We start from the raw sequence: 16,771 nt of genomic DNA on the forward strand, positions 1-16,771 counted from the left end.
AAGCAAAGCAGAAAAAAAGAAACATTTCAGAACCAATTCACCACTTGGATCAACACGTGGCTTTTTGTAGAACTTTACAAATCTTTCAAAGGGAGCTAGTTATTTGGTAGTCTTTGGAAGGACGCTTTTAGAGCAGACTGCATCATGTGTGCATCACTCAAAAGGGACCTTTTATCGTTCCTTCTCCCACTAACATTATAGAGAACTTAAAGAATACAGAACTTTGAATATACAAAATAACTGAGACTGTGTAACAAATATTCACAATACATAGGTTTATTCAGATATTATCATTTTAGATGTTATACATGCGCATTTATGCGGCAAGACGGAGGTCTTTTTTTCCTTTTAATTTACCGTTTCAAGACAGCAGAGGCAAATCTTCGAGCAGTAAATTAAAACTGTATAAAAAGTGTGTGCAAGCACATACTTAAAAAGGTCTGGCAGAAAACTGTAGTTGATGAGTCCCTAGAAAAACAAAAAATAAAACAGAAGTGTCTGACAGATCGCTGCCAAAAACAGAACAGTATAGAGGAATGATTAATGTAGGGAACTTATGAGATTGGGAGGGAAGGTGGAGGGTGCAGGACTGGTTGGGGAGCAACAGACAAGTTGGGGTGGAGTTGTGAGGTGGAAGCAGCATACGGGGGCGTGTAGAGTAACCAAAATACATGTACTCCCACAGAGGGCTCAAAGCAAAAGAAAAAAAAGTAGACATCCGAATGTAATTAGTGGCAGAATATAAGTAATTCAATTGAAAGGATGGTAAAGAAGCTATGCCTCCAAGGCACGGACAAACACAGAAAGAGGAAGAAAAATCTCCTTAATAAGAAACAAGCAAATTACATTGACAATGCCAATCAATGATAAGCAAGGGCCTGGCCCACAGTCCGCTTTAAGTACTGATATTGTATGCAATAGGTTTTTTTTTTATTAAAAAGGCAGCCAAAGAGGTCTTTAGGAGAGACCTAAAAAGTGATTGCGCTGCATGACACTCCAAAAATCGGGATCTGTGCTCAATCATACAAATTAAAATACTACTAAAAAACTTAGAGACCCAACGTGGATGCCAACACAGATGTTAAGGGCATGTAATTGTGTGCTCTGGATAGATGCCAAACATCACATTAATTAAGCAGTGCAAATAAAATTCTGAAAGGACACTATTTTGTATCTGTATATACATATAGGCATGCAAATGTGGAGACCGAGTTGGAATTATACTAATTCGTATTTGTTAGAGTTGTCAGTATGGGATTTAGTGGAAAGAAATTTGTAAGAATAATTTTTTTTATCTAGAACACTTTGAGCCAGATTACAAGTTTGGCTGTCGTCCCGCGGAGCGCCACACCAGCGGTCCGCGGAGGGACCGCCAAACCTGTAGTCGGACCGCCTGACTGATTACGAGTTTAATCCAAGCAGCCGGTGTCTGCTATAGCGGTCCCTTTCTAAGGCTAAAAGGAGAACCATAGAAAGGCAGCACCGTGGGACCGCCGAAACACGTTCCTACATGGGAAGAAATGCACCATACCGAGCATTTCTTCCCATGCAGGAAGAAAGAGGTGAGTTGCCTCACTGCCATCCTTTCCATGACGGGCTCAACGCCGTGGAAAGGGTTGTGGTTAGGCAACTTGTAATATGCTTAGTAGTGCCGCAGCGGCACCACCAGCATATTGCTGCCTCAGACAGCTGCACCACCGCCGTGGGAGCGAGGATCCTGGGCGGTTGCAGCGGACAACCCCCGAACTCTTAATACAGTGGGTAGACCGCCAATTAGGCGATCCACAGACCGCCACCGCGACTATGGCGGTTTGACAGACCACTGTAGTTGTAATTAGACCCTTTGTCTTTATTTAAATGGGAACATCATATGTTTTACCCAAAGAGGCAGTAAAGCACAAATATTACTCATTGACAACAATAATAGTATTTGAAAAGCAGCATGGCTCATGTTCGGATGCCATACTGTAAAGTGATATCTATTTGCAAAAAAAATCTTGCTTTGAAGCTATTTTCTATGGGAAAAAAAGCTGTATCGAAGATAAGCAATTTACCCATGGCAGTTTCAATGAAGGAGTGTTCAATGAGGGCTGCCCTATGTTTCTGATGAGAAAACAGCACAAATACCTGGGGAATCAGATGGACACCAAATTCTAGAAACTAGATCGCACATGCATTTACTGTCATCACCAGCACACTGTAGATGAAGAGATAAATAACTTGTGTGTGTTCTGGTGTTTGCACACTCTTACAGTGACTAGTGAAGAAGCATTAATCGACATGTGGATGTGGTTATAGGGCGGATTCATTATAGTTACGGAAGGAAACAAAGAGTCACAGAACATATAGCTGTGGTTTTTATAAAGGTGAGCTTTTGTTATATTAGGTACAAATAAGTTAGCAGAAGCATGTCCGATAAACACGCCTAAATCCCACACAAATGCGTGAAATCTAGTTTTACGGTTTGATTTTGAGGAGTCCCTCAGAAAGATTGTTTCCATGGGGCCATCTTTGTGAGAGGCACACTCACAGACGACCCAACCTCGACAATGAAGAAGAGTCCAATTAAAGTTATAATGACATAGCTTATCAAGGAACGTGTGTAAATGCTGGATAACCAGGTTTTATTTTCAAAAAGTTTTATGGAGCCTTTCCTTCCCACCCAAAACATGATTTTATTTTAAAATAGCTCATGATATAGCAAACGTTTATTTTAGATATTATTTCACAGAAGTATATGCTTATAATGCAGAACATATTGCTTTCAGAGATGGAGGTCTTCTTTTTAAGACAGCCTGTATTCACCAAATAGTTTCTGTTAGATACTGAAAACAATGCACTTCAGGTATTGCAATGGAGCCAATCCCTATGAGGCATAATGATACAGCAAACAGCCATGGCGTGAGAGGGGTTTCACAATCTGAAGTGTATCTTATAATAGCTGGAGTAGTGACAAAAACTCAGGCAGACAGTTGCACTGTCAAGCAAGACCTGACAAGGGGGCTAGGTTTATCTTTATTGTAAGCGAGATTACGAATAATGTGTGCACAGTTACATCAACAAGAGGCACTCAAAGCACGTATTTTACGAATCAGCCCACAGCCTACCCTCAACAGGGTGGCCCAGGCAAGTCACACAGGTTGACCATGTTTGGTGTTACTCACTGCGACTACAAAATACTTACAGGTACTAAACATCAGAAAACTACAATTAACTAAAAGATCCCTACTAAAAAGTCCTTATTCTGATCAGTAAGAGCAGGAAAAGCTTAAATCCGTTCAACAAGGATGATACGTTTTGATGGAACAATTTATTACTTGCAATAAATATGATTAATGATAAATAACTATTCGATTTCATTAAAAAAATCATAAAAGCACATAGTTTACAGTACATTTAGTTGATACATTTCAGACCGGTAGTGGGGAAAAGGAGAGAGAGGGGCAAGTTCCACATCCAGTGCTCCTAGAGAGGTATACTATTAAATACAATTTGTTTGACATCTTCCCTTGTCCGTTAATCATGAAGACATTCCCACTAGCTATTTCTCTTTTTAAATACTAGAGGCCTTAATATGGTGTTCTATTTACTGACGTAATCACGCTATGGTTTAATAAAGTGCCTAGTGCTTATACTTTTGAACAACTATGAACAAGTCATAATAAATTTAAAATACACAATAATAACAAAAGGTAATCTTGGCGTCACATGTACATAAAATATCAAATTATCCGTAAAATAGCACATTATTTGATAGGCCATTGCTTACTAAAATAGTTTTGTGAGCTTTTACACATATATTAATTAAAAAAGGCATAAAAGGTATCCATAATATTAATAAAAGTGGAGTAATGTGAACCTGCTATATTTTGCAGCTCTTTCCGTTATAATCCCCTGGAATTAACCTGTCTGTGCTCGTTTGATGTTCTTTATTGCTCTAAAACATGTTGTTCACGTGTGGAGCAAATTCCTGGACAGGCTAAAGACAAGGTATTCTGTGCTGTCGCTTTTCATAATTCTGACAATCACATTTAAACGATTGGCAGCCAGAATTCGGCAGAATGGGATTAGACAGGTCCTTCTTGTTTGTTTGTACATAGGACAAAAAAACAAGAAATCGACTTCTTACAATGACTAATAAACCAAGCAAGAATAGACTCTAAAATCAAGTAACAAAAACAATTCATATCAGGGAACAAACTATACAGATATAATGAGTTTTTCTTAAGGCAAACAAATGCTATTTTCATGAGTAAAGATTAACACAAAGAAAACAGAAAGTGTATTCAATGTGTTAATTCACATTCTTACAATGTTGAGGGAGACTCATAACAGCACTTCTTTTCCCAGTGATCTTGGAGGGGCGATTGCTGGGACCCCAGAAACATTGGTTCTTCGCTTGAATTCCCCTTGGATTTTCATTTGCAGCCTAAAATTGGCTGCCATGTTTTATAAGCATCTTTTCTTTGTGCTGCCCGGGACTCGGTCACTTGCCCACATTGTTTTATAAGTTTCTCCGCAGAAGCAAATTCCTCCTCAATCCACCCTGCACTAGCACAAACCCTCCATTCCAGGTCACAGGCCTTGGTGTACTGGAGGATCTCTCTTTGGCCTCTAGCACGGACACATGAAGCCCTAGAGAACACACACACAGTTTATATCACCCTGTCAAACGTTCAGCATTCAGAATTAGGATCACATTAATTCTATGACTCTTAACTATTCGAAGATTTCTTCAATGTAGCCATTTTTTAAGGAAATTTAACGTACTGAGATATTTTGCTGCCTACCAAATAAGATGTACATTGAACCATTCATTAAGATGTTTAGTTATCATTATTTAAAACATCAAGTAGTCCCAGCAAGCCACAATATTAAAAGGGTCTTGAAGGACTGTATGCATTTCAGGCATGGAAAAGGTCAATACAACAGATAAAGCTCCTATTAGTGTTGGGGAAAAGCAGAGAGGAAACATTTTTGGGGACGTTCTGAAGCTGCAGCATCATTAGGGGTGGGGTGAGTAAAGGGGCCCACAGAAGATATGACTTTCTAGATAGGTAAAAGGCAATCCCTGAAATTGTACATAACTTTCAATGTCAAAGAAAGGGTCTATTTTTCATGACTGACACACTACCTGTTTGACAACCATCCCCAAAGTACAATACCATCCTGTGAAGGTTCAAACTAACAGCACATTTTAAAAATAGCATTTGAAGCAGCCATGAAATACATTTGTTTGCAACAGGTTAACAGTTTATAACGAAGAACAGACAACATGACAAAGCAACATTATGTTCAAATTTCCTCCTACCTTCTGGTTTTACTAGTTTTAGGTGTGGAGACTCCAAATTCATCTGACTATGAAGCATGAAATCTGCATCACCTTCGCCATCAACGCGGCCTCGATCCTTCTTTTTCTCACTCTTTGGCTGGGGAAAAATGGAGATGAAATCAAAGCAAAGAACGCTTAGACGTCGCAACTCAAGAACAATATCTTAACACAAACGAGAAGACCTCACATAATCCAACACGGAGGTGAGTACTGTTTGATCAACCAGGTATGGGCAGCATACACCAACATACACAGCATGAAAAGGACACATAGGAGATAAAACCATGATTTTCCAACAGCTATTGAGCCACGGCCCTTCAAATGTGTTTTGGCACATTCACAAGTAGTGTAGGAGGACTGAACCAGCTCTAATCAAGTTCTAATGTGATCTATACAACACCAACAGAAGGTCATAGGAACAGCAAAGGACTATACGCTTTACAGGTTATATGTACAATTCCCATTAGTAACTTGCTAGTCTAAGTAGAGCAGAGGTAGACAGTCTTTAAAGTACCAGGGCACGAGACCCACAGAATTAACTGGAATTCCTGGAGTTTGGGGATTATTCTAATTTCATGGTATTATGTCTTCTCTGAAGACAAAAAACACACAATGCATTTGTCATAACAAGTTTCACAAAACCATCCCTTTATAACACGTACTTCTATTCACCTTCCTGTTGTTCTTGCTCTTCATAAACTTGATGGTAGAGAAATTCATCACCCCACAGCTACAACAACACATTACACAAAATTGTAGGAAAGTGCCCCTTTTTGCAGGGTTGTCCCCCACTTTTTGCCTGATGTTGATGCTCTTTTGACTAAGTGCTCCCTGGGTTCCTGCCAACCAGGTACCCAGGGCCTATGTTCTTTCCCTAAAACTGTACTGTTGCACACCCAATTGCCACCTCTTTGGCCACATGTAAGTCGCTTGTAAAAGGTTTCCATGGGTACCAAGGGCCCTGTGACCAGGGAGGGCCTCTAAAGGCTGCAGCACATATTGTGCCACCCTTAGGGGCCCTGTACCCTGACACACACACACACACTGCCATTGCAGGCTGCGTGTTTCGGTGCAGAACAAGGTGTAGATTCAACATGGCACACATCCCTGTGTTGTAACACTGAACAACCTGGGTCTAGTACTGGGTCAGCAGGGATAAACAAAAGGCAAAACCACTCATTCTAACATCTCTTGGTTAGAGAAGAACCCTTTAGGGAACAGAACCCATCAATCACCGAAGAATCAGTGTATTGTCATCATCTGGGTCTGTCTCTCCTGTCACACCACACCAGAGCTAGAGAGAACAGCCTGGTCGCGGGTCAGGGGAGAAGGCGTACAAGGGTTGTAAACAGTACCAGAAATGACAAGAAAACAGTGGGTTCTCCTTCGTGTGAAAAAGGGGTTCAAAAAAAGTGCAGCGCTAAATCAAAAAATGTGAATAAAAATGGCTAGAGAAACTCAAAAGTGCTTTAATCGGTAGAGCACCTCTGCCAAAATTAAAAAGCAAAATGGCAAATTTAGCATAAATACATCGTCATTATGCTCATTGTCCATAGTATGTGGTCGACATGTTTCTGCCCGCTGGGATCTACAAAGTATCGAGGGCATTCATCAGGACCTTAATATTGCTGCTACTATGAATAAGTAAAATTGTAAAAGTATATTAAATTACAGACATTCCTACCACCGGTTGAACTCCATGGATGTAAAAACCGGATACCTAGGGAAGTGGAAAAACATAAATAAGGAGATGCGAAGAGCTATCCATGTTGATAAGACCGGCAAACAACAGTATAAATATACCGCCATACAAAACACAAATTTTTGTGTTAGTAACATCTAAAAGTGTATTAGATTGCACTTACCCTACAAATGTGGGTGATACCCTCACCTCAACCTGGCTCTACTCAGGGAAGGGGGCCCCGCTCTGATAAAGGGGAAAGGAAAAAAGAAACACGGCTGTTGTAAAACATGCCTAGATCTTTATGTTCCCCATACCAAATGACTAAGAAGTATAAAGTTTGTCCATGTCTCTAAAATAGGTGGAGGCACAAAGTATGGCAATAAAGTACTAGTCAGGGTAGAAGGCCTCTAACCAGATAGAAAGAAAGAGCCCAAATACTCCATCGAACAATGTAGTTAAAGGGCCATTGAAAAAATCCAGAGGGTTATTGTAAAAACACTAATGTTAAGGACTCTTTAAGTTGTTCTAGAAAGATTATAAGGCATTACAAGAGCAAAAGCCAAGCTTACCTCTCCGTCGGTACCCCAGGGCGGTCTATGAGTAAAGACCAGAGGTACCGACCCGAGCAGAGGGGGAGTGTTTTTATAATGTACTAGATTGTAAACAGGTGAAGCTGTTTAAGCAAGGTGGCTTGAGAAAAGCCTGCAATGTTTGCAGCAGCGCGAGGACCCCAAAGCCGATAATAGGCACCGCGCATGCGCTAGAAAGTGATGAAAGCAGATGAATCAGTTGCAGCCAATCTGCTTCGGCAAAGCGCGTTGAACAGACTGATCAGCTGGGCGGCTTCGGCAAAGCCTGCAGTGTTTCCAACAGCATTAGGACCCCAAATGACAATGGCAGAGTACTGCGCATGCGCGGTGACCGCGACGTGGTGCGCATGTGCCGTGCTAGAGACATCGGTCTACCACATCTCCGATAAACCCAGCGCATATACTGAATGTAAAATTGAATGCGCATGTGCCGTAATCGAGGCGCTACAGTGATACATCTCGAATATAGTGGGTTCCCATTCTAGATAAATGTAAAGGAATTACGGTAAGCTCCAGCACCAAAAGCGGCCAAAGAACATAACCGCTATGGTCGCTATGTAAACTATATACATGAAGGGAGTTCCCAAAGCATCGACTTTAAACACGCTTTAATGAAGGGCACGCACTTGTAGAGGTTGTCTGATTGAGATGTTATCCTCGTGGGGGACTTCACGTTATGCTTTGGGAACTCCCTTCATGTATATAGTTTACATAGCGACCATAGCGGTTATGTTCTTTGGCCGCTTTTGGTGCTGGAGCTTACCGTAATTCCTTTACATTTATCTAGAATGGGAACCCACTATATTCGAGATGTATCACTGTAGCGCCTCGATTACGGCACATGCGCATTCAATTTTACATTCAGTATATGCGCTGGGTTTATCGGAGATGTGGTAGACCGATGTCTCTAGCACGGCACATGCGCACCACGTCGCGGTCACCGCGCATGCGCAGTACTCTGCCATTGTCATTTGGGGTCCTAATGCTGTTGGAAACACTGCAGGCTTTGCCGAAGCCGCCCAGCTGATCAGTCTGTTCAACGCGCTTTGCCGAAGCAGATTGGCTGCAACTGATTCATCTGCTTTCATCACTTTCTAGCGCATGCGCGGTGCCTATTATCGGCTTTGGGGTCCTCGCGCTGCTGCAAACATTGCAGGCTTTTCTCAAGCCACCTTGCTTAAACAGCTTCACCTGTTTACAATCTAGTACATTATAAAAACACTCCCCCTCTGCTCGGGTCGGTACCTCTGGTCTTTACTCATAGACCGCCCTGGGGTACCGACGGAGAGGTAAGCTTGGCTTTTGCTCTTGTAATGCCTTATAATCTTTCTAGAACAACTTAAAGAGTCCTTAACATTAGTGTTTTTACAATAACCCTCTGGATTTTTTCAATGGCCCTTTAACTACATTGTTCGATGGAGTATTTGGGCTCTTTCTTTCTATCTGGTTAGAGGCCTTCTACCCTGACTAGTACTTTATTGCCATACTTTGTGCCTCCACCTATTTTAGAGACATGGACAAACTTTATACTTCTTAGTCATTTGGTATGGGGAACATAAAGATCTAGGCATGTTTTACAACAGCCGTGTTTCTTTTTTCCTTTCCCCTTTATCAGAGCGGGGCCCCCTTCCCTGAGTAGAGCCAGGTTGAGGTGAGGGTATCACCCACATTTGTAGGGTAAGTGCAATCTAATACACTTTTAGATGTTACTAACACAAAAATTTGTGTTTTGTATGGCGGTATATTTATACTGTTGTTTGCCGGTCTTATCAACATGGATAGCTCTTCGCATCTCCTTATTTATGTTTTTCCACTTCCCTAGGTATCCGGTTTTTACATCCATGGAGTTCAACCGGTGGTAGGAATGTCTGTAATTTAATATACTTTTACAATTTTACTTATTCATAGTAGCAGCAATATTAAGGTCCTGATGAATGCCCTCGATACTTTGTAGATCCCAGCGGGCAGAAACATGTCGACCACATACTATGGACAATGAGCATAATGACGATGTATTTATGCTAAATTTGCCATTTTGCTTTTTAATTTTGGCAGAGGTGCTCTACCGATTAAAGCACTTTTGAGTTTCTCTAGCCATTTTTATTCACATTTTTTGATTTAGCGCTGCACTTTTTTTGAACCCCTTTTTCACACGAAGGAGAACCCACTGTTTTCTTGTCATTTCTGGTACTGTTTACAACCCTTGTACGCCTTCTCCCCTGACCCGCGACCAGGCTGTTCTCTCTAGCTCTGGTGTGGTGTGACAGGAGAGACAGACCCAGATGATGACAATACACTGATTCTTCGGTGATTGATGGGTTCTGTTCCCTAAAGGGTTCTTCTCTAACCAAGAGATGTTAGAATGAGTGGTTTTGCCTTTTGTTTATCCCTGCTGACCCAGTACTAGACCCAGGTTGTTCAGTGTTACAATATTTGGTTAAGGGGATTCACAACCTGCTGGTCTTTAAAACCTTTCCCTTGGACCTTCTCCCACGTTTTTTGTTGATACTACACATCCCTGTGTGCCATGCCTACAACCCACTGTCTATGGCAGAGGTCAGTCACCCTGCTAGCTGGGTGCAATATGCCACTGCTGCGGCTCCAGGTGCATGAGCTCTGTACCCCTAAAGGGTCTAAGTCTATTCTTAGACATTGTAAGTGCAGTAAAGCCATAAAGAGTATATGGTCAGGGAAGTTGTCATTACGAACTACACAGCACCATAATGGCTTTAATGAAAACTGGAAGTTTGGTAGCAAACGTCTCAGCACACTAAACCCACACTCATGCCAGTGAGGGATTTAATGCAAAATGCACTCAGAGGGCATCTTAGAGATGCCCCCTCAAAAACGACCTGATCCTAGTGTCTTGGCTGATCGCCAGATGCCACACCCAGACATGTTTCTGGACCCCTAGGTCAAAAGCCTCCCGCTATCTGGGTCCTGAAACAAAGCACATCCTTGCCCGGGGTGCCAAGCCTCCTCCCCCAGGATGGGCAGGGTCCACGAATGGGAAGCTTCAAAGGCTTGCCACCTTTGTGAGCTGACCCAGCCATTTACTGCTCCCAGCAACTGGCCCCCAACAGGTTCTGACCCCTACTTTGGACGGAAGAATCGGCGGGAAAAGCAAGATAGGAGGAGGTGTGCGCCCACCTTTGCCAACCCCACCCCTCAGGTGGGGGAAGCGAGGCGAAGCACAACTCTCAGTCCCCGCCATCTTGAAGATGGGGGAACCCAGCCAACCATAGTGGGACTTATGCCCCCTCCCACTGGAGGGTGGCATAATAGGGGGTGTACCCACCCCAAGGAAGGGACCCATTGTCCCAACCTGTACCTACCTGAAATGCCCCTAAAATTGGTATTTAGGGCAACCCTGAACCTTGCCTCCTTAGACAAGAAGAAGGAAGAAGAAGGAGACCGAACAGCCGTCCCGAAGGAAGAAGAGGAGGACGCCAACTGACTTGGCCTTAGCCCTACCGGCCTGTCCCGACTTCGACCTGCTCTAGCGGAATCCAGGTGTGTCCTGCAGCCAGCAGCACCCCCAGAACCCAGAGGACCTGGCCTGCATTCCTTAACAAGACTTCAGTGGGCACCAGATTTGCTCACCAACGTACTCTGGTTCCAGCCAACTCTGCGAGTCTGCACCACTGTGCACCTATGCCCACGGCCCGAGTTTGAGTGGCCAACACCATGAGGAGGTCTGGCCGGCGATCCCGACCTGGGATCTGGTGATCCCTGACCTACCTCAAGGTTCCAGACAACACCTGCAGCCCCTAGCTGGAGGATCCCCCCAACCACAACCGGAGCCGGTAAGGAAAACCCAATGCCAAGAGATACCCCTGCACCAGACGCCCCACGGCCTTGAGTGGCTAGACCAACAGTGCCCCGGCATCCTACGACATCCCAAACTTACCTCTCCAAACAGTGGTCGCCTCCAGAAGATCTTCATGCCCGAGCCTGCAGTGTCTGTTCTGACCGGAGCTTCCCCACTGAAACCAACAGGGATCCCGACATCGATCCAGCAACCTGCACCCGGCCGCCACTGTGCCGCTGTGGGTGCACCTTGTGTGCTGAGTTGGATCCCCCTTTGCCCTGAGCTAAACCCTAGGAGCTTTGCCCGGGAGCAGCCACCAACCGGAGGTCCCCTATTCCCCACTGGATAACATTGGGCCTCAGCACTCTGCACCTGGCCGCCCTAGTGCTGCTGAGCGGGTTCTTCGAGTACATCCTTGACCCTGGGGAACCCTGGTACTAACCCCAGAAACCCAACTCCCCAACCAAGTACTTACCTTTAAACCGAGAACTTCATTTCCTCCCATAGGATTGCATTAACTGCTTCTCTGTGAAAAAAGTTTTGTGTGGAGTTGGAAATTGTATGGGAACCTAAGAAACTGTGTGTTTACAAAAACTGACTAACACCTTTTATCTAGGAAATGTCCCAGCATGATATCTAGGCATATTACACTGAGTAGAATATGTCATCTGAAAAGTAATCTAAAAAGTAAATCACAAAGTAATTGCAAAGCAACTGAAAAATAATTAACTGTTTCTGAACATTTGACCTACCTGTAACAAAGCCAACTGCATTATACCTGAAAAGTACTATTTTACTTACCTGCACCAAGTATGGCTTGGTTCTAAAAATAAAATACAACACAGAAATATTTGTATACAAAACAATTGGTCTGAGTTTAGTCTTTGAGCGTGTGACATCATTTCTTGCCCGAGTGTGTACAATAAATTCTTAACACTACCCTCTGATAAAGCCTTACTACTCGCCCACACTGCCACAAATAGAGAGTAAGGTATAATCTACTTTAACCTCTGTAAGCCTTTGGGGATTCACTGGACTTTGTGCACATTATACCTTACTGTGGTATAGAATATATACGGAGCCAGCTTCCTACACAATAAACATGTTCAATGCTGCCCATCAGCTTTCCACCCACTTCAGACCACTGAAAAGTGTACCTGGGAGCTCCCTGACTAAATTGTTAAACCAGGATTTTGATGGAGTAGATGCAGTTGTTCTGCTGAACCCGAGTCACCATCATTCATCCAACCACTCTTCTTCAGATCCGAAAAAAAGAGCAGACCAATAGTAGAAATTCTTAGAACTGGACTTAGTCAGTAGGTTTGGGCCATCACTGATCTAAACCATCCCCAATAACCTACTGGGTGCCCTAAGGATCAATCTTTTTACCCATTTCGTCCAACATGATGAAGCATGATTTTTGCGAATTAAATCCTGCTTGATCAAATCTCCTCATATTTGTGTTATTAACTAAACAAATGACTAATGGCGTGAAGATAAGTAACACGGGTGACTTTAAATAAGTTTACGTGAAAAGGGCAAGACAAAGCAAAACACGTGTATTAAATGAAAGTAGCATTAGACATGCAGGAAACATCAATAAATGAAATATTTTTTTATGTGAATTAAAACCTTAACGGGAGAGAGAGATTTTGAAATAATAATAACGTTTATGAAAAATGTTACGCGAGGATGCTCATTTCTTTCCCTTATGACATAAGAGCGATATACTAATTAATAAAGAGTTTAATTACATCGTACGTGTGAATCTAATCGAAATAATGAATCAATCATTTGCCATATTATCTTTTCTTTTGTGAGCATTTAACTGAAATGTGTTTTATTTTCCTAGAAAAGATGTTTTACAATTCCCCAAGAAGGCCTCAAATTCTGCTTGAATGGTTTTCTTTTCTTAAAATGTAAGCCTCGGAAGAAATGTATTTTGTCCTTCACTAGTTAAAAAATGCTGTATAGTTTGTTTAGTTGTGCTCAAATTAATCTCTAGGAATTCCCTCCTCGAGCTCAATATTATTCTTTCATGAATTACTTTGTTGACAAAATGTTGCTAAACAACATTGAGTGTGCACGAGGACGTGGCTAATGTTGCGAGATGCTTTTGTGCTTCCGCGGAAGGAGGACATCTTTCATTTAACAATGGACTATCTGAGGGAAACTTTGACGAGTCGCATGAAAAGATAATCACCTTATTTTGAGAACCAATAAGATCGAGAAGAATCAGAAAAAGATACTTTAGGGAGGTTGGACATTTAACATTTAGAGTAAAATTACTAGTGTAAGAAAGAGATTTTTTTTAGAGTAGCTGCTTCTACGAGAGGAGAGCCCTTGCCGCTGTTTCTCTATGCTACTCTGGCTGGATGCTGTCTTGCTATACCTGACTAAGACTATCCTATTCCTTTGCACTTCATTTGCTGGAGATGTTACCTTTTCGGCTGAAGGGTTAGCTTTTCAACTATTGCACATTGTGTTTTCATTTCTGTTGATCTAGGTTCGTATGAATCAAAACTTGCTCTTTTTGAGGGGTGTGGCCAAGCGGCACAGCATAATGGCTGCCTAATTCCACAGCTCCGTCACCACAGACTCCCCCCACGGCTATCCGATACACTAATCCGTCCCTCAGGAAGACGAAAACGTGTCGGAAGGTGGGCATAACAATACCCAGCAACTACCAGACCCGGCACACACCCACAGCCGGAGTTACGGATCCCGCAAGTTTTGGGCCTGAGCCGGTGCTCGAGCCAGGGACTAACGTGCCGGCAGCAGCCGAGAGAGGAGCAAAGAGGCGCGGCCAAATCGACGGCGTACTTCGGGGCCTGGCAGAGGCACCGGAAGTGGACTTCCCTAGGACGGGTAGCCTCCGTGCTACCTGCGACAATTCAAAGAGGCCGTCGAAGTTGGAGTTCCTGCGCCGCAAACGAGCCCAGCTGGTACAGGGCCTGAAGTGAGGAGCACGAAACTCAGCACTGGCGACCCGTGACGCAGGCCGGTAATCTACACTGAAAACAACGGTAAGGAGAGGTGGGGCACCGGTGGTGGGGTCGGTGAGTTGGACGGAAACCCCCCACCCCCTCCTCTCTCGACAGTCCTTTGCCGCCCTTCTTCACCCCATAGCTCCAGTGGACAAGCGACAGGCCTCCCCTCCCCCCAAGGTGTAAACATCATTCTGCGAATAATTGAGCCCAGAGCTGCTGAGAGGCCCGGAGGAGTACTTGGGGGAGTCGGGGGTGTCATCGAGGGTCCCGGCCTCCACATCTTTTGAAGTGCGGACCCACAACCTTAGACTACACAACGTGGCGATACGTGTCCACTGGCAGAGGGACGCTCCATCCTTTCGCGGCCATCAGCCAACACAGAAGGAGCACATCTGGGAGACAGAGTATCACACCTGCTGGTCCTTCACTCCTCTCCCCGGTCCTGAAAACAAGCATCGACCAGGGGCACAGTGACGACTTCGCAACAGGTAGCACACGGTTGGGATACGTGAGAACGCAGTTGGCCTGCAGTGACTCAGGCCGAGGGAATACAATGGAGAAGCCCAAAACAACGAGTGCAAAGGGCTCCAAGTCTGTGCAGTCAAACAAACTCGACCGCTATGCTTACCCTAAGGACGCAATGCCTGAGCATCACTCCAGAGGCCAATCAATAAGTGATTTGGGAGGAGACGGCCAGGGCCTTACACTGAAAGATGTAATGGAAGCAATTACCGTGGTCAAGACCTCACTGGAGCATAAGATGGACTCCATATCGATCGAAGTCAACCTTATTCGAGCAGACTCTACCAAAATTAATGAGAAGGTCAAGCAAGTAGAAATTACAACGGCAAGCCTAGTCGATGACGTCGCACAACTTCAGGGGGGGAAGTACATGACCTACAAATCTTCCGCAAAGTCACTGAACATAAGCGGGATGATTATGAGGGGTGCCCCAGACCTCTTTGTGGAAGACCTTATCCTGCATCACCTGCAACCCAAAGGCCTCAGCAAGTTCTTTGTCATTGAAAGGGCACATAGTGTGCCGGGAGGGCGTCCAAAGCCGGGAGCCCCCCGACGCCTGATGTTAGCTAGAGTGCTAAATTATCGGGACAGGGATGTGATCCTTCAGACCGCCACCTCTATGCTATGATAACGCCGAAATCACCTTTTTTGCGGACTTCACACAACTGGTACAGAGACAGAGGAGAACCTTCTTAATGGTGAAAAAGAAGCTCAGAGAGAAAGGGTTTAAATATGCAATGCAGTTCCCGGCACGACTCCGGGTTGAGGCCGAGGGACGGACCTGGTTCTTTGAACAGCCAGAAGTGGCTTCCGACTGGCTTGAGAGCCGAACATGGCGAAACTCTGACATTTCGTGACAATTTGGTTGACTCTAATTCCCAGCCGAAGGGATGATGGCTACGCAGACGCTGACTGAGCCCCACTTGATTGAACTAGTATGGTATACTGAGTAGAGACGGGTACCGGAGTATCCTCATGGTTGACGTTTGAAAAAAGGGTTTTCTCCTAGCTTAACGTTCGATCTTTGAGACATGTTTTTCTTGAAACACTTATTGCGGAGGGGGGGGGGGGGGTAGACGTGACGGATTGTTGCGCCCCACGCACAACTAGTTTTAGTTTCTCAACAGAGCGGCAGGCACTCTGCAAGTTCTAAATGGGCAGTTCACAGCCCAGAGTGCAGGGAAGCAGGGAGGGGGGGGGGAAGTTGAGTAGGGGGTTTGTATTTGTTTAGAGTTGTAGTTTTATCATCGACAGGGCATATTGACATTGTCTTAGAGAGAACAAAGACTTACGCTGGACTTAATGAGTACACAGTGGGACAAAAGTGCTAAAATACTGAGCTGGAATGTCAACGGGCTGGGGGATAAGATCAAAAGAACTGTTGTCCTCCAATACATCAAACGGCAGGCCCCTGACATTGTTATGCTTCAGGAAACACACCTGGTGGGAAACTCCTGTAAGGCGCTACACCGATGGGGATACAAAATGGTGGCACATGCAGGGTTCACTACTAGTTCACGGGGCGTTGGTATCATGATCAAAAACTCATTCCCCCTCACAGTGAGTGCCACTTGGGCGGACAACAGGGGCAGATACATAGGAATCACGAGGACGTGGGAGGGACACACCATAACACTCATGTCAATTAAGTTCCACCTGGCTTGCAAGCGACCACATTTACAGACCTGAGCGCTGTCTTACTCTCGCTTCCGGAGAGTCTGCTCGTACTTGGAGGCGACTTTAAAGCAGTAGTATCGGGCACATTGGACCGTCACCCCCCACGTGATATAGGACCATCCGCGCGTTGGCTGCCGGACTTTGAGGCCCTGGGGCTAGCGGACG

At 44.4% G+C, this 16,771-nt stretch overlaps 1 protein-coding gene across 1 annotated transcript in view; it reads right to left on the reverse strand.

Annotated features, from left to right (window-relative positions):
• BRD7 (bromodomain containing 7) overlaps positions 1–16,771 on the reverse strand; it is a 257,053-nt gene that overhangs the window by 200,260 nt on the left and 40,022 nt on the right. Inside the window, exon 3 of the mRNA XM_085640013.1 lies at positions 5,312–5,429. Coding sequence (XP_085496139.1) covers positions 5,312–5,429 — 118 coding nt within the window. The remainder of the gene's footprint in view (positions 1–5,311; positions 5,430–16,771) is intronic.

This window comes from Triturus cristatus, chromosome 12 (genome assembly GCF_964204655.1).
Source record: "Triturus cristatus chromosome 12, aTriCri1.1, whole genome shotgun sequence".
Taxonomy (NCBI): Eukaryota; Metazoa; Chordata; class Amphibia; order Caudata; family Salamandridae; genus Triturus; species Triturus cristatus.